The 22,704-nt window shown below is 43.4% G+C and overlaps 1 protein-coding gene across 1 annotated transcript in view; it reads right to left on the reverse strand.

Moving 5' to 3' along the window:
• Window positions 1-21,579, reverse strand: part of WWC2 (WW and C2 domain containing 2) — a 187,006-nt gene extending 165,427 nt beyond the window's left edge. The window contains exon 1 of the mRNA XM_006130157.3: window positions 20,702-21,579. Within this exon, the coding sequence (XP_006130219.3) occupies window positions 20,702-20,832 (131 nt within the window). The 5' untranslated portion in view covers window positions 20,833-21,579. The remainder of the gene's footprint in view (window positions 1-20,701) is intronic.
• Between the last annotated feature and the right edge of the window lie 1,125 nt (window positions 21,580-22,704).

Consider the following 22,704-nt stretch of genomic DNA (forward strand, 5'->3'; position numbering starts at 1 on the left):
TCTGCCACTTTGTAAGGAGGCAGGGGAAGTCTTGCGCAGCTGCCGGCGACCGGCCAGCTGCGGAAACCCAGCTGCCAGCTGCAAGCAGGGGGCAGAGGAGAGGGAGCGAGGCATCCGGCCAGAGGGGGTCGCCGGGAAACAGCGCAGAGAGCGGCAAATCTCTGCCGCTTTGCAAGGAGGCAAGGGAAGTCCCGTGCAGCTGCCGGCAACTGGCTGGCTGCAAGGCCCCTCCCCTGTCCTTCCCTTCCCTTCTCCAGAGCCAAACACCTCCCCTCCCTGCTATAACCCAGTCCCCTTTCTCCCCTAACCTTATGTCCAGGTCCCAGCTGCTAACAAGTGCAGGCTGGAGCTGCGAGTGCACTTGTGCTTGAAATGCAACTCCCACCTTTTCCATTATTTTCAATGGGAAAATTGACCCCCCATAACACGTTTTCACTTAGCACGATCATTTTCTGAAACGTATCTGTCGTGTTAAATGAGGAATTACTGTACAAAGTTTCCATATAAAAGGACTCTATACAAAGCTAAAAACTTCAATGAGAGAATGATTAATACAGAGACGTGTCTACATCTGCTGCAGGGAGACACTTCTGCCTGCCTCCACCCCTCTCCCCCAGAATCTACAGCCCCATTGCAAAGCAGGGGAGGGGACGGAAAGGGGCTGAGGCCCATTCAATGGGACTGAAGCAGTCATGAGCAAGCCATGCCCAGGAGTCATTCCCCTGTCCATTGCTGGTGCTGTGTTGCTTCAGGCACGCTGAAATGCAGTCACCTCTGGGGTGGGGCTGGACAGCTGTTTAACACCTGCACAGGGGTTTCAGGCAGGGGGCAGTGTGGGCTGCCTTCCTGCAGAGTCCCCATCAGAGCCCTCCTGGCTTGGGAAAAGAATAAACAGGAGGATTGGAAATTAACCCACCATGTCTCACGGCCCTTAGGCAGGGAATGAGCAATCCACATTAGGCCCCAGCTGGAGTATCATGTCCAGTTCTGGGCGTCACATTTCAGGAAAGATGTGGAGAAACTGGAGAAAGTCCAGAGAAGAGCAACACAAATGATGAAAGACCTAGAGAACATGAGCTATGAGGCAAGGCTGAAGGAACTGGCCTTGTTTAGCTTGGAAAAGAAAAGACTGAGAAGGGACATGAGAGCAGCTTTCAATTATCTAAGAGAGTGTCATAAGGAGGAGGAAGAAAAATGGTTCTCTGTGGCCTCTGAGGATAGGACAAGAAGCAATGGGCTTAAATTGCAGCAAGGGAGGTTCAGGTTGGACATTAGGAAAAACTTCCTTCCGGTCATGAGGGTTAATCACTGGAATAAATTGCCTAGGAGATCGCGGAATCTCCATCACTGGAGATATTTAAGAGCAGGTTCGACGGACACCTGTCAGGGATGAGAGAGGGCAACTCAACTTCAGAAGCCCTGGGGGCCTCACTGATCCTCAGCATGTTCTGTGAGTGCCTCAATTTAAGTGTGGTTGCATATACAAGCAAATATATACAAATAGCTTCTCTCACACTGACAGGTATGAATACAAAGATTAAGGCAAGACTATACAACATATAGGCCCCATTTAAGTCAGTTCTGCTGATATTAATAAAATGAAACATTTACCCAATTTCCACCCATGTGACAGCACTTTTCACAAGCAATGACAGTCCAAGAATTTAACTACTAAAACTCATCTTAACAGAAGACCATTACCTGAAGTTTTGTTGCTGGTGTATAACTCTGCCCACATATATACACCAGCAACACCATCACAGGACCTAACCAGATCAGCCATACTGCCACTGGTTGATTCTCCTGCACATCTACTAACGTAATATATGCCATCATGTGCCAACAATGCCCAACTGCTTTATACATCGGCCAAACTGGACAGTCCCTACGTAAAAGAATCAATGACACAAATCAGATATCAGGAATGGCAACATACAAAAACCTGTAGGGGAACACTTCAATCTCCCTGGACACACAATTGCAGATCTAAAGGTAGCCTGCAGCAAAAAAACTTCAGGACCCCCAGACTTCAAAGAGAAACTGCTGAGCTACAGTTCATCTTCAAGTTTGACACAATCAACTCAGGATTAAACAAAGACTGTGAATGGCTCGCTAACTACAAAAGCGGCTTCTCCTGTCTTGGAATTCACACCTCCAGATCAGCTACTAGAAGTGGGCCTCATCCTCCCTGATTGGATCCATCTCGTCATCTCCAGCCTGATTCTAGCCTGCATATTTATACCTGCCTCTGGAAATTTCCACTACATGCATCTGACGAAGTGGGTCTTTGCCCACGAAAGCTTATGCTCCAACACTTCAGTTAGTCTATAAGGTGCCACAGGACTCCTCACCGCATTTATAATCTAATGGCCAACTATTGTCGCTAGTCTGGCAGACACTTTACTACCCATCAGCAAATGGTGGCTGCCATATCCAAATAAAGGCATTCTATGGCAGAACAATTTCGTAATGTCAACAAGAATTTGTGCATTGTAAATAGACAGGTTCCTGAAGCCATCAGTGATCATAACCCATATATTTCACCACTAGAATTTTTGATCCAATATAAAGAGTTCCATGTTGTGGCTTAATTATGAGACTACTGGTTTACAAAAAACCTCTCATTTTTATCATTTGCAACTTGTGGAGCTTGGACGCAGCAGCAAAATATCTTACATACTTAGCCCCACTTTACAGGGCTGTGATGGGTGGGACATCATCCCCATTTTACAGACAGGAACTAGGACACAAATAGTGACTTGCCTACAATCATATAAGAAGTCTGTAGCAAAGCAGAGGACTGAACAGAGGTCTTCCAAGTTCCTGGACTAGTGCCCTAACCACTGGGCCAACTTTCCTTCCCTACAGCAAAAAAACTTTAATGGCTAGCCTGCTTCCACAAGAACAAGAACTTGTTTTGTGAACAAGTTGATTGTTTAATAGAGTATCATAAGCTACATGTATGATTAAAAGAAATCAAATATTGTATTGTACAGTTGAAAACTTACTTTCTCCATGTTCACAGAATGAACTCTGAGACACACACTGATACTCTTTGGCAATCTCTCATTTAAAGTGTTTTCCCAGAAAAGGCATCCAATATGTCTTCAGTGCATTAACTGCATAAGAACTATTTTTAATTTTGTTTAAATGCTGCTCTGTTATGTGACATTTCTACTTCTTGGTCACCAAGTGCTATGTTTGACTTCCCTATCAGATCTTAAGACTAAGATTCTTTGAGCAGCAGCCATGTGTTGTGAAATACCAAACACACTGCCAGCGCTCAAAACGAACCAGTGAGAGCAGTCCAACAACAGGTGGAAGCTCTGAGCCCACACATAACTGCTTGGAGATTTTAACACTAGAAAGCTACAGTGAACTATTATAGCTCACCATTATTTGATTTTGTTTCATCCATACCAAAGAGAAGTTTTGTTTGGGATTCCAACAGTCTCCCTCTCCCAAAGCCCGCTTCCTTCATATTAAAAGTTAGCTAGTGATCAGATGCCATTTTTTTTAAACTCAGGGCAAGATGTATACGAAGTCCTGCTGGAGAGTCCCTCTTCCAAGGCCTCTTTTAGGTTTAGACACTAACCACCATGCCCCCGCACCTCTCCTCTGTTCTTAAACCTGATTCGTCATTTTTATGCGTGTTCACTTTTTTTGATTGTATCACTTTGGTATATATGGTTGTGCCAATTTTCTTCCACATATTGATCTCGAAAGCTCATCACCTAATAAACCATCTTGTTAGTCTTTAAAGTGCTGCATAGTCCTGTCTTTTGTTTCTTTTAAGTTGCATTCTCTTCTGTATAGCTCTGTACAGTTTCCAAGGATTGTGGCCAGACTGAAATGCTGTCTACGTGGTATACTCCTTTAACCTGTATAATAGTGATCTGAAACCTTTCCAATGCTCAATTTCAACAAGTTATAGCAGATATATTCTCCCAAAATTTCCACTTTACAAAACTGAGTTGGTTGAAGCAAGACCCATTGAGAGAGATTTCTGAAAGGTTTCTCTTTTGCTCTCATTCTGTCCAAAACCAGTTTTTAAATGGACACCTCCCAAACAAATCACTCGGTGTTTTTTTTATTTTTAATCAGTCAATCTAATTGATCCACAAACAAAATCAAAAGTTAAAGAGGAAATGTTTTGAAATTTCTAACAGGTTTTCACCTGGCCCATAAACTAAGCTAAATGAACAATTCCAAATATCACAATTATGTCGCTTATGTCTACTATATTTTTTTCCATTCAGGATCTTAGATTGTAGTATCAGAGAGCCTTCCAATGAGAAAAACAGGTGGTTAACATCTGTAATGTGCTGTTCACCTTATTCCCCTCCCTAGGGAGAAATTGTGTTTTCTTAATTTATTAAGCTGGTAGACAGTGTGATATTTGGGAAGTCAAGGTGGAAGAAGAACTTTACATTTGGATCCAAGAACGGTGAGATCTGAGGTTGACACCTGATCATACAGTTCATTCTACGAGATATACCATGGCTGTTTGTTATATTTTGTCTGACAAAACACTGAGATAGGGTTCTCTTCCTCCTCCTCCTCTTTTTTGTTTTTCAATGTGATAAACATACTAACTGAAAACAAAACAAATTAATTGCAAGTACCCTTTGAACACTGTTTGCACTTAGTGTTATTTAAAACTATTAAACAGCCTTATGCCACATTAGTTTGTTGGTACACAAATCCCATATTATCATGAATTAAATTTCACATACACTGACGCTATTCAGCTTCATTTCAGGTCTGTCACACTAAGGATGTCCAGGGGTCTCAAACCATCACAGAATCACAAAGCAGGCTTTCTGAATATATCCTATCACTTAAAAATCCACTCCAGCTCCCAACTTCGGTTTCAACGCACATCTACGGATATGACAAATACCATAACACACCACACTATGCAAATGAACTGCTGCTATCTATGGTGATACAAACTCATTCAAACAGAAAGCCAATTCCCTGAATTGATTAAGGTATTACTAACGGGATCTGGTGCAGTCTCTAGATCAATGTTTCTCAACCAGTGGTACAAGTATTCTTACGGGTACTCAAGAGAAGTCTGGGGGGTACGTCAACACAACTGAAATTTGGAGAAAACTGAATATTTGTTTTAAGTTTTATAGGGCTTTATTATTTTTATACTTTTTATACCCAAAAATTTCATTGCCCGCCCGGCTATGATTAAGTTGTTTAAAAAAATGTGTTGCAAAGGTAGAAAAAAAAAGGTGTGTCTGAAAACTGCAGGTACTGAGGGTACTTTTTTTTTTTTTGGTAAAAGGAGTACTTTTTTTAAAAAAAATAAAGGTTCAGAAACACTCTAGATCACTAGCCCAAATCCACCTTTTCAAACAAAGGCTACTATTCAACAGCTGTTTGGAGATCTCCATGAAACAAGCAGCTAGTCTGCCCAGTTCCCAGCTGACAAGCATCCAAACCTTAAAACACACCATTAAAATTACATCATGGTTGGCAGTCTCAGCAGATAGCTATAGATCAGGCCTTAGGCTAAAACTTAGGTCAACCTAGCTGCGTGACTCAGGGGTGTGAAAGTGTCATACTCCTGAGAGATGTTGTTAAGATGACCTATGCCCCAGCAGGTTGAACTCGTTACCTACCACCTTGGAGGGGGTTCTTTAGTGCAATAATAGGAAAACCCTTACACTAGTGGTTTTCACGCTTCAGGTAGCAACCCAGTACTGGGTCGCAGTGGCTCTCATCAGCACCATCAACTGAGCTGTTAAGTCCCATTCATGCTGCTGCCTGGCTCTGGCATGCCAGTCCCTACCTGTTCTGACTCAGTGCTGCACCCCCAGAAGTGGCCAGCAGCAGGTCCAGCTCTAGATGGGGGAGGGAGAGGGGCATGTGGCTCTGTATGTTACCCCCACCCCAAGCACCAGCTCTGTCCTCCCTTTGGCCAGGTCCCAACTGGCAGGGGCAGTGGCTGTGCGTGAGAGCCATGTGACTGCCTAGGAGCTAGATGTATGGTTTGTCATTTCCAGGGTGCAGCACGATCCGCAGTGCCAAGACAGACAAGAAACCTGCCTTAGCACCACCTCTGTGCTGATGATCAGGAGCTGCTGGAGGTAAGCCCATGCCCCAATCATGTTCCAGTCAAGGTCTCCCCCCTCCCCCCCAACCCAGAGCCCCCCTCTAGAAACCTCCAGTTCAGAGCCCTTCCCCTTTCCTTTACCGCAACCCCTTGTGCCAGCCCAGATCCTCTCCCATATCCTGCACTAGGGATGTTAAATATCAGTTAATTGAATAGTCAATTAACCTCATGAATTCTTATCAGTTAGTCAACTATTCTATAGTCCCCGGGCAGCCTCTGTCTGGGGAGAGAGGTCTGAGCTCCCAGACCCAGCATGAGCCAGAACTGAGTCAGGCTGCCTGCTCGCCTGGCTCCTAATACACTTTAAAAACAGAGCTGCAGCGGGGGTAGGTCCAGGACGCAGTGCAAGTCAGGACTGAGCTGGGCTGCTGGCCAGACTGCTAAAAAATTTACTGGCAAAGGATGGGGAAGGGAGGGCGGGGAAATGTGTGTAGTCTATAGCATTAACCTACAAGCTTTTGCTTATTAGTTAATTTACTATACTATTACATCCCTATCCTGAACCCCTCATTCCCAGCCCCACCTCACAACCATCACCCCCAACCCAACCCTCTGCCCTAGCCCTGAACCCCCTCCAACAGCCCAAACCCTTAATCCTCAGATCTGTTGGATCGCGGGCATCAACAATTTTCTTTAACTGGGTAGCCCCTTCCCCCGCTAAAAAAGCCCACCTCTGAAAACCACTGACTTACATTACAGAGGCACAGATGCAGCTGTACTTCTGTAATGCAGGCAGAGGCAAATTAAAATTTACTGAGGCCTTAGGAGCACAGAATATTTAGGCTCCTGTATCCCACCCTTCTTGTCCCCTTTCCTCACTGTCACTGTACGGTGCGACCCCTTAGTGGGCCACAGAGAAACGTTTGGTGGGAGGTAGGCAAGTGCCACCAGGTCTGCTCTGCTCCTGGTTACAGCTCCCACCTCATCCCCCAGCACCAGAGTGACCCCAGCCCTGCTCCTGGCACAGACCCCCCACTCCCAACTCTGGACCACTATCTAGGAAGTGGGGAAGAACATGGTAAAAGAAGATAAAACTAAAAAATTTTGGGCCCCCCTAGCTATGGATAACCATTTTGGCCCTAGGTGTCCCAACATTTTGGCAAAACTGAGCATGTGCCCCATTTGCTCTTGCCAAATGGTCACAGAGGAGCAGGGGAAGCTTGGGCCAGCCCTGTGTTGGGGAAGAAAGGATCTTGGGCAAGTGACTCAGGTCAGCTCTGCTTAAGAGGGCGGAAGAGGGCTCTGGTCAGCTCCAGTCAGGAGGAATATTCTCACTTTACCCCAGGCTCCATCTTCTGGACTGGAAAGAAGGTGGGGGCCTCATAGGGAAGAAAAGGAGTATGGTGGAGTAGCAGGGTGAGAGAAGGAGCTGGGAACAGGGCCAGAATGTCAGTGCTCCTGCAGAGCCCTCAAATTGGTTGGGACCCAAGCAGTAATCTACCTCTGAGTGTAGACATATCCTAAGGACTGAATGAGTGCATAAAGAAGATAGGTTCTTCGGGATAGGAGTAAAGTACACTGTTCAGGCAGTGAAAGGGAATGATTTCTTTGCTTCAGTCTTCACAGCTGAGGACGTTAGGGAGATTCCCACATCTGCACCGTCCTTTGTGGGTAATGAATCTGAGGAGCTGTCCCGGATTGAAGTGTCATTAGAGGAGGTTTTGGAACAAACAGAAAAGCTTACTGTCAACAAATCTCCGGGACCGGGTGGCATTCATTCAAGGGCTCTAAAAGAACTCAAATGGGAAATTGCTGAACTGTATCTGTGGTTTGTAACCTATCCTTTAAATCAGCTTCCGTACCTAATGACTGGAAGGTAGCTAACGTAACACCAATATTTAAAAAGAGCTCTAAAAGCGATCCTGGCAATTACAGACCGGTAAGTTTAACTTCAGTACCGGGCAAATGAGTCGAAACGATAGTAAAAAATAAAATTGTGAGGCATGTAGAAGAACATAATTTGATGGACAAAAGTCAACATGGTTTCTGTAAAGGGAAATCATGTTTTACTAATCTATTAGAGTTCTTTGAAGGGGTTAACAAACATGCAGACAAGGGGGATCCAGTAGATACACGTATCAGAGGGGTAGCCGTGTTAGTCTGAATCTGCAAAAGCAACGAGGAGTCCTGTGGCACCTTATAGACTAACTGAAGTGTAGGAGCATAAGCTTTCGTGGGCAAAGACCCACTTCGTCAGATGCATGTAGTGGAAATTTCCAGAGGCAGGAATAAATATCTTATAAATTTATTCCTGCCTCTGGAAATTTCCACTACATGCATCTGACGAAGTGGGTCTTTGCCCACGAAAGCTTATGCTCCTACACTTCAGTTAGTCTATAAGGTGCCACAGGACTCCTCGTCGCTTTTCCAGTAGATACAGTATACTTAGATTTTCAGAAAGCCTTTGACAAGGTCCCTCACCAAAGGCTCTTGTGTAAATTACATGGCCATGGGAGAAGAGGGAAGGTCCTTTCATGGATTGAGAACTGATTAAAAGACAGGAAACAAAGGGTAGGAATAAATGGTAAATTTTCACAATGGTGAGGGGTAACTAGTGGTGTCCCCCAAGGGTCAGTCCTGGGACCAATCCTGTTCAACTTATTCATAAATGATCTGGAGAAAGGGATAAGCAGTGAGGTGGTAAAGTTTGCGGATGATACCAAACTGTTTAGGATAGTCAAGTCAGAAGCAGACTGTGAGGGACTCTAAAAAGATCTCACCAAACTGAGTGATTGGGCGACAAAATGGCAAATGAAATTTAATGTGAATAAGTGTAAAGTAATGCACATTGGGAAAAATAACCCCAACTATACGTACGGTATGATGGGGGCTAATTTGGCTACGACAAATCAGGAAAGAGATCTTGGCGTTATTGTGGATAGTTCCCTGAAAACTTCCACACAGTGTGCAGCAGCGGTCAAAAAGGCAAATAGGATTCTAGGAATTATTAAGAAAGGGATAGAAAATAAGACACAGAATATCTTACTGTCCCTGTATAAATCTATGGTATGCCCACATCTTGAATACTGTGTACAGATGTGGTCTCCTCACCTCAAAAAAGATATTTTGGCCTTGGAAAGGGTTCAGAAAAGGGCAACTAAAATGATTAGGGGTTTGGAACGGGTCCCATATGAAGAGAGGTTAAAACAACTAAGACTTTTCAGTTTAGAAAAGAGGAGACTGAGGGGAGATATGATAGAGGTCTATAAAATCATGAGTGATGTGGAGAGGGCAAATAAAGAAAAGTTATTTATTAGTTCCCATAATAGAAGAACTAGAGGACACCAAATGAAATTAATGGGTAGCAGGTTTAAAACTAATAAAAGAAAGTTCTTCTTCACAGGTAGTCAACCTGTGGAACTCCTTGCCAGAGGAGGCTGTGAAGGCTAACAGAGTTTAAAGAGAAGCTAGATAATTTCATGGAGGTTAGGTCCATAAAAGGCTATTAGCCAGGGAATAGAAATGGTGTCCCTGGCCTCTGTTTGTCAGAGGCTGGAGAAGGATGGCAGGAAACAAATCGCTTGATCATTGTCTTCAGTTCACCCTTTCTGGGGCACCTGGTGCTGGCCACTGTCGGCAGACAGGCTACTGGGCTAGATGGACCTTTGGTCTGACCCAGTACAGCCGTTCTTATGGGAATGCTGCTACCTTTATATCTGTTATGGAGGTAAACTTCAATGACAAAGAACTCCTACAAAAATTAACACCCAACATTAAAGAGAAATTCAATTTTAATCATTTTTCAAGTCTGGTATCCACAAACCTCAACCTTTAGAACAATATTACTTCAATATTGATCTCCTAAAATGAGCAGCTTCAGCTCATTGCTAAGTCACTAAGCTAAAACAGAACAGAAATGAGAGGGGAAAAAAAAGATTGTTGAACAATGGCACATCATTATACTTCCTCTATGGAAGATTTTTTTAAATTTATTTTGCCCGGTGAGATACAGGTTCCTGGCTGCAGGTCACACATTTCTGGAATAGCTAATCTAGCACCAAGTTTTGCTGTTTACAATACCTACATTGTTTCAGAGGGTACTTTTTCAGAATTCGTGAAACAAAATAGAAACTGAACAGGGTAAAATTTTTAAAAGTTACACTCTGTTCTCCAACCCAGGTAAGTTTTTCATGCTCTGTATCTGGAAAATGAAATCTTCAGTAGTTTGGATATATTCTCAATGAAGAGGTCAGGCATGTTCTGAGCACAAGTTTGCAGACTTCCATGGTCTACAAGTCCATGGATCTTTTAAAATGGATTACAGCCAGTGTTCCCTGTAAGCTATGTGCTTGTGCAACATCTTGGGAGAGATTCAAATGCCACCCAGCCGACTGGCAGAGTCACACAGCTAGGTTTTTTGTTTCTACTGCTGGTGTATATTGGCACACGCCTCAGAGTGCAAAAATGTATTCCACACGTGGATGGAAAAATCCACACATGGATGGAGAAGATTAGAGGGAACATTGATTAGAGCACCTAGCGAGCAAACAAGAATGATGGATAGCAACTAGTAACATAAGGAAATAGATCCAACTAAGAATTCTATATAACACAAAATGTACTGTTCTGCTATATGCAATACAATTTCTTTACTTTGGTAAGCATAACATCATCTCCTAGTGAGCCTCAAACGTCTGTTCACTAGCATTATCAAGCTATGAGAGCAAGAGAGAAAGTACAAAAGGAGAGATTTAGGAATGATAAACAACAACGATCGAGATAAGTAGAAAAGAGCACCTGAGGTTGAGCAACTTAGAATAAGTCATCTGTTTACTATGTGGGCTGCTATGTATTGTGTCTCATTTACCACAACAGTAAACCACAATGTCTAAAACAGCTCACTGCTTGGCTGCTCTGCTGCGTCCCATAATTTCTCTAATCATTTGAATACTATTTGAGGAATGTTCTGTAAACATGTCAGATGATAATTTCCACAACATTCCATCATTCACTAGGACAACTGTAAATGTATAAACAGTTCATGTTATACTTTGCAATGCTGGCCATACAGAGATTAAAAAGGTCTTCACTTCATGCCAGATTGCTATTTAAATTCACATATCCTCCTGCACAGCGCAGTCATTTGCTTCTCAGTTACAGTGAAATACTTTTTACACAGGAAACGCTTTCCATCCCAATGGATCCAAGCTCCCTTTACAAGCCATGTAAACATCACTCCTGGAGGCAGTCACATTGGGGCAAGAGGAGGTCATTTGATATGCTTCACAACAACATAAGGAGAGGGAGGGCAGGGGCATTTTTGGCCAAGGATACAAGGGCTTGCCCTGGTACTTAGAGTGCCTTAATAGTTAAATTTATTAACCTTAATTTAGGATACTGCTGATTTTGAACACTATGTATTATATGACTTTCAAAACAACCTTAGTATTTTTGGACAATTTAAACCTCGGTAGGAGATAATTTTAATAATAGCTTTAAACAAAAAAATAAATCTAATATTCATGCAGAACCTAGAAGGACCCCAGTTTTTGGATTCTCGTCTGACCTCCATATTCAAACTCAATAAATTGAATATGTTCATTTTCTTTAGAAAGATGAAATCTGAGTCAAATCTCTTGAGATTTGAACACATGTAAACTTTCACCATTGAACTATTCTCTCACTAGAGAAATTATTTTAATACAAAATATCTAATCTGCATATAAACAATTAAAATGCAATAAAATTTAGGCCTGATCCTAAATTTATTGAAGTATGTGCATAATTTACTCACACGAATAATCCCAATTATGAACTCGCATAAGTCACATATATTCAAGAGTTTGTATAAACAGCTGTGGGAAAAATAAGAACCTGACCCTGCAAACTGTACCCCAAGATGCTTTACAGGATTAATGGAAACATAACAAAGAAGGTGAAGGTACAACCAGCACAGAGTTGAAGAGGACTTATTGTTGGAGTTGTCGGACATGTGTGTCAGAAACAAAACGGGTCTTAAAAAAAACTGACTGTACTTTATTACGTAAATCTAGGCACTGTAGGATTGTTTGGTTTTTGTCATCTCACTTACCCAATACTATATGGAGAATCACTAAGTCATAGGCAAAAGCCTGTATGCTCAACTCAGGCTCAAAGCCTAAAAATACCCCATTCAAATCTCTAAGTATAAAAAAAAGTGTGTTAATGTAGGAATTGTGTGTCCATATCCAGTCATCATGTCCTGAAAGACAAACTACTTCTGTAGTCCAAAGCTTCCTCAATGCTCATGAGTCAGTGCATTTTTGTCATACCTTAAAAAAGAACCAACAAACCATTGAATCTTGTACTAAGTAGGAAACAAAGAAATGCCTATCATAGAGCATACAATATAATATGGGGTAGCAACTGAAGTGTTTTAAAAATGAGATCGAAATCCAACTGATAACACATTTGACAACAAGAAAGAATGACATGTGAATTATGGATTTCTCCTTTAACTCTGGGTAACAGAAAATTGTGAACTAAATGGCATGTTTGTTTTCAACAAGGAAGTTTCATGCCACGTGCTTCTCAATGAAAATGCAGTACACGCCCTCCGTGAGGCTGTGTTCTATTGTTATGAACAGTATAAAACTATTTCATCCTTTATTCAAAATCTGTAAGTTCATTGCAAGTAGGGATGTTAATTATCGTTTAAAATGTTAACTGGTTAAACGCAGGGTTAACTTTGGGGGCAATGGCACAGCAGTCCTGCCCAGGCTGGAGCAGTCCCCCTACCCCCAGGTCCAGGCTGGGCTGGCCACACAGTGGGCAGTGGACTGCTCTGGCCAGGGCAGGCCCACTGCACTGTGGACTGGGAGCTGCTCCAACCTACCTGGGCTAGAGCACCCCCTATCCACGGCACGGTGCAGCACAGTGGGCCTAGTCAGGCTGGAGCAGCCCCCACCCATATCCAGCAGGGGGCTACTCCAGCACCGCCAAGCCACTGGTTAACCAGTTACCCATAAGCATCATCCAGTAAGAGTGATGCTTAGCGGGTAACCAGTTAACTGGTTAACCCTTTACACTCCTAATTGCAGGTACTACTTCTTCCGTCCCAGAAAGTACATTTATCCAATCCCAACCATTTCACTGCCCCTGCTTAGTAGGGAATTTTTCACAAATTAATCTATTCCTACTGAACTTGTGTATCATTGAAACCAAATTCACTGTCCTCTGGGTCTCCCCAGGTTGAATGTTACGTAATGTAGGTCATGATCATGCAGCCTAATTTACACAACCAGACCCCTGCTAGCCTTGTAGACGCATATTGTATGGACATGGAAGTCCATCTACACAAAGCACTTTGCCAGACCAGTACCTTACACTCTTGCTACTACATCACAATTAGTTTAAAAAACATATCTATGAAAATCAGACTCACATCTCTTATTGGTGTCAACTTTAAAAAGACATTGTATAGTACACAGCTATTAAGAATTACACTTTATACTTCTAAAGTCTCTTTAATGATGATATTCCAAATACTTACACATTCTTTAAGGCTTAGGATGCCTTTTGATGAGTATTATACACACATGCAAACAGGCAAACTGAGGTTACAAGGCACTGATATAACTTGCCCAAAATCACATAGAAAGTCAGTGGCAGAGCTAGGGACAAAACACTGAAAATCCTCTGCTCTAGCCCCTAGAATATATTTACCTTGCACACAAGTGGACATACTCCAGCATTGGTTGATTAATGAATTTGATTTGAGAAAAGTTGAGGTATTCTAACATCCTTAATCATATAAGGGACAACATCCTAGGCAAGAATTACCCCAACATTTCAATTGTGATAAAAATGTCAATAAATTATTTTAAGAGTGTGCACACCACACACAGAACAAGTTGCAATTTTGTTTAAAAAAACCCCAAACATTGCGATACTGCAATGTTAGCTGATGCTAGAACAGTCCCACAACCACATATTAGAATTTTGCCTCACACTCCATTTCATAAACCTGCAGAAAGCAGAATAAGCAGCTGAAGATCTGGTGCCAGGAGTTCAGGGTCCATTAGCATTTTATTGTGGGTTCAATTTACACATCAGACATGTTTAGTTAATAGAAAAATGCAATAATCAGACAAAGAAAGAAGTTCCCAGACTACCACTGAAACCAAAATGGGGGACCAGGGAGTTTCACAGGGAGCACACTGGTCATGAGTAGGAGAGGCCATGCAGGAACCGATGGAACCTAGTTATTTTGGGAGAGAGTAAAGGAAGATGGAGTTCTGTTCATGTAATTCCTGACTTGCTTCTGTCTACATGCTCACAGGAGTAGATGCCCAATGATCCATCTCAGTTGAACAGCTTATAAAAAAGTTGTAAAACGTGGTGTTGCGTACTACTCCTCTTCACTACCACAGAGAAGGTAATTTATGCATGACTATGCAGAGAATTTATAATAGAGTTACTCTAGTGACTCCATAGTTAAGGTCATATTGAGATTTATACTTAACACAGTAGTAAAATATTTGAATTTCATAGTTTAATTACTCAGTCTCCAAATTTTGCATCACAACTCTTCAGAGGACAAATGAACTTTGAACTGCTTTTTGAGTCAAAGTAAAACTTTTTTTTTTAAATCAGGCTTTTGCAGCTTAAGAACCACGAGCACCACAATTCCCCAATTTTCACATACAAATACATTTTCATACCAGTTCAGACACTGAACTCTTCACAAGTGAATAGAAAATCACGTATGTATCTGTGATCACACTGTTTAGTTCTGTGAAGAAGAGCAGATGTAGCAGTTACTTCTGATTTCTGATGCTGCCCTATCCCACTAGCTAGCTCTCTTGCCTAGGATCCATCCCCAGAAGCTCATCTGCACTGTACCCCAGCTACCCCTATACTTCGGCCTCTACTTCCACCTCTAAACCATCCTCCTTCCTGACCTTCCTGTAACATAACTGAACAGCAATCTCCAGTCCTTAAGCAACTACAGTTTCAAGTCTCCCCATATCCTGTCCCTTCTATGTCCCCTAGGATAGCAACCAGGATTCTTTAGAGGGCTGGAGAACAGACAAAGATTGGAACAGAAATCATTTTGTTTTTATAGTGCACCTGACACAATGGGATCCTTATCTATGACAAGGGCTTCGAGGGCTTTGTCTATATTTACCTGGAGATCGACACTGTGGAGATCAATATTCTGGGGTTCGATATAGTAGGTCTAGTAAGGGCTGCTGCGGCAAGTCAAGCTAAGGTACGTCATTATTTCAGGTACCCTATTCATGTAGTTGGAGTGGCATATCTTAGTCTGACTTTCTCCCCCAGTGTAGACCTGGCCTCTAGAACACAAGATAATAATAAAACTCCTTCTCCCTTCCCTAAGCTCTTTTAGTATCCAGTGTCTCCTAGCCAGAGCTGCATATCAAAGATGGCATTATCAAGCAAGATTTGTGGATATCAGTAAAAAACCCTCTCCAACCTAGAAACTAGAAGTAGCAAGGTGAACAGGGCTTCTCCTCTCCAGTGGTTCACAGGACAACTGTATTTCACACCTACCTCTGACTAAAAGGTTTAGTCCTCTACCTACTAAATGTCTGGTAAATTTCTCAAACCCTCTTTCTGGTGATGCAAACAGATGTTATTTCTAACATCACTATTAGGCAAATACCACAACAATACATACATCTATCACTGCTTTGGTAAAGTAATCTGTAAATTCTCTGGAGATGCACGTCATCAACCCTGCAAGAGGCAAAGAAGAGAAGGAGGGGGAAATTAAGCCTCCATGCTAATTCATTCCCTGGAACTCTGCTGAGATTGTTGATAACTGTGTGTCTCAGGGACAATTGTGAGCACAGATATCATATGGAACTCATTTTATACACATGGCTAGAAGGACCTCTGTTATAGGGACTGCCAGTCACTACAAAGTTATGCAAAATTTACCTGCCCAGAAGCCAATACAAAGAACATGGAGATCTACTGCCCTGATGAGAAATCCAGCACCATCCCACTAGTGGAAATTGGAGAGAACTGGGATTCTTATCTAGCTGTTGTCTCTAGATTCGGCTTGTAGGTCCACCATTCATGCTATCCTCCAATGAGGTGTCTAACAAACATCTGTTGGCTGCTGCAGAAGAAAAGCATATTTTCACCATTTCCTTCTCTTCTACTCAAGCTATTCTACTCTGCCCTTGCCTCAGCCTCTTAACCAATACAAAGGAACTAGGAGGGAAATGTGTGTTCTCCTGTCCCTCTCCCACCTCTTTCTTTGGTTTCCTCCCCTGTCAAAACTGACATGGTTTGTGATCATCTCACTATTGCCTAGCTGCTTCTAAACAGCAGCAATGGATCTGACAGAACTGGTCAGTTTTCAGTCTGCTGTAGCTCAGAAAAGTTACCAGCAGCAGTATATGCAATGGAACCAAAAGTACAGATTTAAAAAGTAAAAATAATGTCCAGGCTCTCTGCATTCCTGTTTGAACTTACCTCAGATGCTCTTCTCTCTACACTCCATACCTTAGAGGCCTGGCTTTTTAACCACTCGACTTCTCTAGTCAAGTAAACACAGCTCCTGAAGTGTTTGGAGGGGGTTGCTGCCAAGCAATGCAAAGCATTCCAAACCCCTTACCAGCTGAATGTACTACAGTATCTCTACAGCACCTCTAGCATACACTGACTTAGGCCAGATCTACACTGTAGGGGGAGAGAGGTCAGATTAAAGTACACAACTCCAGCTACATAAATAATGTAGTTGGAGTCAACGTACCTTAAGCGAGCTTAGTGCTGTCTCCACAATAGGAGGTTGATGGGAGACCCACTAAATCAAACCCCAGAAGAGTGACTGCAAGAGCGTTGAAACTCTGGTATGCAGAGACATGGCCTTAGAAAACACAAAATATAAGGGCCAAATCATTCTTGAAACAAATATGAACACCATGAAGATCAAAAGGATTATTCCCACAAGTGAGGTGAGCAAAACTGAGATTGGGTCTAGGCTGTCTTCTTTATAGCACAGAATCCAGTTATGCCATGTCAGCAGGCCTCATCCATATACTCAGTAACAAGGCTTTAAACAGGAAACTTTAGGGAGGCAGGGATCTTGTCCTGGGGTGTCTAACGTGCTTAGCATAAATCTGGTGTGTGTGTGTGTGTACGTACACACACACACACACACATACACACTCCTATAGAAGCAAGTTTCAGCAAAGCTTTGAAGGATCAACAACATTTTCAATTGTCAGGTCCATTCCACACAAACGAAGCTTTGCAGATCCAATATTTTACTGATAATAAAGAGATTCCCAGTCTGTGATCTTAGGAGCACTTGCTGGTGGTCCAGAGAGTTGCCTAGTCACATGACACTGGATCCCCCACTATTCCCATCTGCTGAATCAAGTTGAAAGAAGCTAAACACCTGTTTGTGTTTTCAAATATTACTTTTTCATGTAAGCAATTGCTCTAGTTTCCACAGGTCTATTAAGGAATTGCAAATGGAAGGGAAGCTGCCCACAAGACAGTATCTATATTAAGTTTTAACCAAAGCTATGAAAGAGTTTGAGAATCCCTGTACTAGTCTGCAAGCAAGTTACACAACTTGTTACACAACACACAAAACTGTTATGATTTAGCTGAATAAGATACAGGTTTAACTTTCTAAATACAGGACTCTCTGGTCTGGAGGCATCTGTGGTCCAGCAGGATCATGGATGTTGCTAGAACATAGAGCTCTGGCGCCCGGGAGTGCGAGCTGGTCAGGAATCCAGCATCTGGAAAGCCCCACGACTGGGACTGGCAAGCCCCATCCTGGGGAGCTCCAAACCAGTGCGGCAGCAGCAAGGCACCTGCAGAGCCCCATCCCCGGGAAACCCCAGCCAGGCAGGACCGAAGCGGAGCTGCAGTGGCTGGGGATCTCCACCCCGGAGAGCCCCAGCTAGTTGATAGAAGTGGGAGAGAGCCAAGCCCCAAGCCCTGTAGCATCAGGGCTGGAGCAGAGTGAGCCAGCAGGAGGGAGGTGCAGAGTCCTGGGAAGTCAGTGGCAGGGGACCTCTCCTGATCTGGCAAATTCCCTTATTCAGGACAGATCAGATTCCAAGGATGCTCGACCAGGAAGGTCCAACCTGTATAAGTATGTTGTCAAGTCAGCCTCAGGCTTTTCAGTACTCCATCACCATAGTATCATAGCACTTCATCTCAACACAGTTTTAGGTACATTCAAAGATCATTAAGAATCCAGATATTGCTGTATTGGCAAAAACCTGGAGGCTCACTTTCTAACTCTTCTGACAACTTTCTAATCTGTCCTGTAGAGTACAGCAACAAGCATTTTTCTAACACAACTTATATTTTCAACACAATGGAGCCCAGAAGCAATCACAGGCATTTTAAGAAAGTTATTTCTACTATTCCAAATCTAGTCAGATATTTAAATACTGATTGCATGTATAAAAGCTTATAGTGCATGGACCATCAGTCTTTTTTCCATACAGGTAATTCAATCTGTTAAGCCATATCCACTATTTTATGGATTATCTCAAGTGCCTCATGCAACATAACTCTGTTTGTATTGTAACAGTGAGAAACAAGATTGACAAGAGTTAATGGAGTTACTCCAAACACTGTCTGCTACACTGTTTAACAAGGACTTCACTCCATTAGTTCTCATTAAAGAAAATTCTCTCTGCTTAAAAAAAAAAAAAAAACCAAGAAATTAACAAAAGAGAGATTATACTTATACTAATCCTTTCATGATGAGAGAAATAACATGTAATTCTCTAAGTTCATATTTAAAAAAAAAAACCAACTCTGCAGTGATTGGAGTAAAGACTCAAATTTACTAGGAATACTAATCACACACATACAGGATAAATATAGCTGAACATTTTAAGGACACTAGAATCCACAATAGAAAGTACTAAATGTCCCTTTTGTTTTAAAGTGTTAATTTGTTAAGAAGGCAGTGCAATAGATAGCGCAATCATAATTTTACTTTGTCTTACAATATTGTCTTGTCATCTGTTTTGTAAACACAAATCTACAACAAATCAGAACAGAAAAACTAATTTCAAGGAACATTGAAAAACTCCCCATTGTAACTATCAGAAGTCAAAAACATTTACTAAAACATCTACATAGAAGCCAAATATTTAAACAGGTCCAACAAACATCACTGTCCTGTGAACACCACCATGTCACTGACATTTACAATGTATTCAAGCTGTTTCAAAGTGCAAAGGAAGTCAAACAGGGTCACCAATGTTATAACAGTTAATTCCAAAGCCATGTATATCAGGAAAGTAGGCCTGTGTGTGTTTGATGCTTGTCAAAACTTTCACTATCCATCTAACAAGCAGCAAGGCTCTGACATGAGCAAGCATCATCACAACTGCCTTTTCTAAAGTCAGCAGGGAAATATAAACCGAGACCTTCATGGATAATTCATCATGGTTTGTGCCATAAATTTATAATGTCATTTATACTTTTTTTTATATTTGGATTGCAATAGGCTTAATATAACAATACTATAGCTTGCATTATGTACAAGTAAAGGATCAATCTTTACTACAATCTCTTTTAGGCCAGAAATTAAAACAGACCTCAGATTTAAAAAGTGGTTTATAAAATAAAGACACTTCAAAACTGAAAGATTTACATTAAGATAAGTTTGTGCCTTAGAAGGGTCTGATTAGTCTTTCCCCTCACTGCTCAAGTTTTTTTTTTCCCTTGTGGCTCTAGTTTAAATATATAGAACAGGAAAATCCCAGTCTGTAGGTGGGCAACTGAAAGGATTTAGCCTGGCTGAGGCCTACTTAATAGATGAGGCCTGAAGAGTTGTTGCAGCCTTGGCTTCTTCTTCACAAGACAAAGTAAAAATTACAATTTGAAATATGAGGATCAGGCATGCTCATAGAGCATGGGGCTAGGGGACAAGCCGTTTCCTGAGAGGAGGTTCCACAGTAAAGGAGAGTTAAATGCCACAGCCTTGCACTTTCAGACAGAAGGATTCAGATCCAAGTCTATCCTACTCAGGAGTCAGTGGGATGCCTAGCATTTGCTTCTCTAGGTCCTCTCAGGAAAGACTCTGAGAGAAGTTGGTTAAGGACAGAGAAGTAACTCTTAACTACTTTCTATCGTTAAAACTCTCTTTCCTGGGACCTTGGAGTCCCCAATATCCGAGTACATTAATTTATTTTAAGGAAAGATTTCATAAGACAACTAAACAAGCATACAGGCTGCTTAGATTAACCCTAGAAACTTGCAAGTTAGGTTTTAATACGATTTTGGCCGAGGTTCACAACAACCCCCCCCCAAAGTGTTTAAAAACAGGGAGATAACAGGCACTCGCGCCCTGCAGCTCCCCCTCTTTTCCAGCGTGTGTTTCTGGGGGGAGGAGGCTGCCTCAGTTTCCAAGGCGCTTTCCCATCTGAGCGACAGCAAGACTCCCTCGCCCCGTCCCCACGCTGCTTAACCCCCAGCTCTTACCCCCGCCTTTGTCTTTCCCATTACGTAACGGGCTGGGACCCTCTCCTGCCCGCCCCCCGGGGCTCCTCAGCCGGGCTCACACTGCGGCTGCCGGGATCCCCCCCCCAACCCCATCCCCTTCGGGCCTCCCCACCCTCCGTCCGCACCCACCTGTCCCGGGGGTCGATCCAGCTGGTCTGCTTGGTGTTGTGATCGATGTAAAAGACTTTGCCGTCGTAATCCCGCGCCTCCTCCCAGCCATCGGGTAAGGGGAGCTGCCCATTCCCCGCTTTCCTAGGCATGGTCGGGCGCCGGGGGTAGCTGCTCCATAGGGCCAGGAAGAAAGAAGGGAAGCGGGAAAAGCCCCCAGTAGAGCCGGGGGACGGGGAGGGGGGTCCGGAGCCGGGCCTGGGCGGGAGGGAAGCAGCAAGTCTCTGGCAGTCGCTTAGGAAAGCCTCTTCCCCTGCGTGGGTTCAATCCACCATGCCTGGGCTGCCGCCGGCTCCAGCAGCACCAGCGCAGGGCTCCGGGCTGAGCCCAGCCGCTGTCTGGGTTCGGAACAGGGGAGCCCGGCTCAGCCCCGAGCCGCTGCCGCCGCCGCCGCCGCCGCTCATTAGCATGAGATTAACATCCATCTCATCTGCATGCACATTCCTCGCCGCTGCATTCCTCAGGGTTAACCCTGCCGCTGCTGCCGCCCACTGCAGGCGCTGGGCGGCCAGAGCCGGGCCTGCTGCACCCGGGGAGCGGGAAGGGGCGATACGGCGGGGCCACAAGCCGCAGGCGAGAAGAGGGAGAGCGCTGCAGGAGGCAGGGGAGAAAAGGGCCAGGAGAAGGGTAGGTAGGAGCTGGAAGGGTCGCGGCTCTGCTTCCCCACTGAGCAGCACAAGGAGAAGCGGAGAAGAGTCACTGCCCGCCCTACGGGAGAGCCGGGAGCTCCAGCTTTGACACCCAGCCCGCCTTTATGTGCATCTCAACTTAGTGGGCCCAGCGCTCAATGGCTTATCGGGTGGAAGTGGCCAGCCCAGAATCCTCCCTTACCCCCTGCACTGGCGCAAGGACTATGCCCTCTCCCGCTCTCAGCCCTGGGACAGAGTGGGCGTGGCTAGCATGCACTGTACTACAGCTCAGGGCCCACAGCAGACAACAGCCTCCCTCCGTAGTGACACAAAAATGCGTGACTGCCAACTTCAAATGGTCCGAGAAACCAGGCGCCCAGAAATCACGAGCGACGACTCTTAAAAACAGAGATTATTTTGGGTTCCCTTTATTTGGCTTCAAGTTCCTGAGCCTTGAGGTTACACTCTGCTTTTGTTTTCAAGCTTTCCTCCACAGCCATAAGAGCTAGGAACTTCCATTTAAACACACCAACAAATTGAGATTCTCACATAGTGAGTCTTCTTCAGTAACTAGGTTTTAAATAAATTCTCAGATATTACAAGACTGGGTGACATTGCAGTGCTGCCCCATTAATCATCAAGCCTGGACTCTGAATAAGGCCAGGAGCTATGCAGAAGAAACAGCATCTGATGCACCCTGTCAGCGTAAGGTTGCACAGGCAACCTTAATCCAGGAATTTCCTGACTTTTAAGTGCTTAGCTTTGCAAGCTTGATTTTTTTAAGGTGGTTGGAAGAGTGAGGAGTTGCATGAAGTTATCAACACAATATGAGATATTCACTGCTAAAAACACCACCTATTCTATTTTAAAAGAAGTGTTTTCTTAATAATTTGTGTGGTAAAAACAATGAGGAGGCCTGTAGCACCTTAAAGTTTAACAGATTTATTTGGGCATAAGCTTTTGTGAGTAAAAACCACTTGGTCAGATGCATGGCATCTGAGTCATGCATCTGAGGAAGTGTTTTTTACCCACGAAAGCTTATGCCCAAATAAATCTGTTAGGGTATGTCTACACTACAGTGTTATTTCAAAATATCTTACTTCAAAATAGTTAATTCAAAATAAGTTATTTCGAAATAACACGTCTACACACAAAATGCATTTTGAAATAGCGTGTCCACACTGAGTGGACCCTGAATCGCATTAATGCCAGCCAGAACAAGATCTGGCAGGGCATCAGGTCAGGAGTTACTTTGTGTGGCTGCTGCCTGAGGCTATCTGAGGCCTGTGCTTAAAGTGACACCCTCCTCCCCCGACAGCCGGTTCTCAGTTTTCT

This window comes from Pelodiscus sinensis, chromosome 4 (assembly GCF_052426305.1).
Source record: "Pelodiscus sinensis isolate ZL-2025 chromosome 4, ASM5242630v1, whole genome shotgun sequence".
Taxonomy (NCBI): Eukaryota; Metazoa; Chordata; order Testudines; family Trionychidae; genus Pelodiscus; species Pelodiscus sinensis.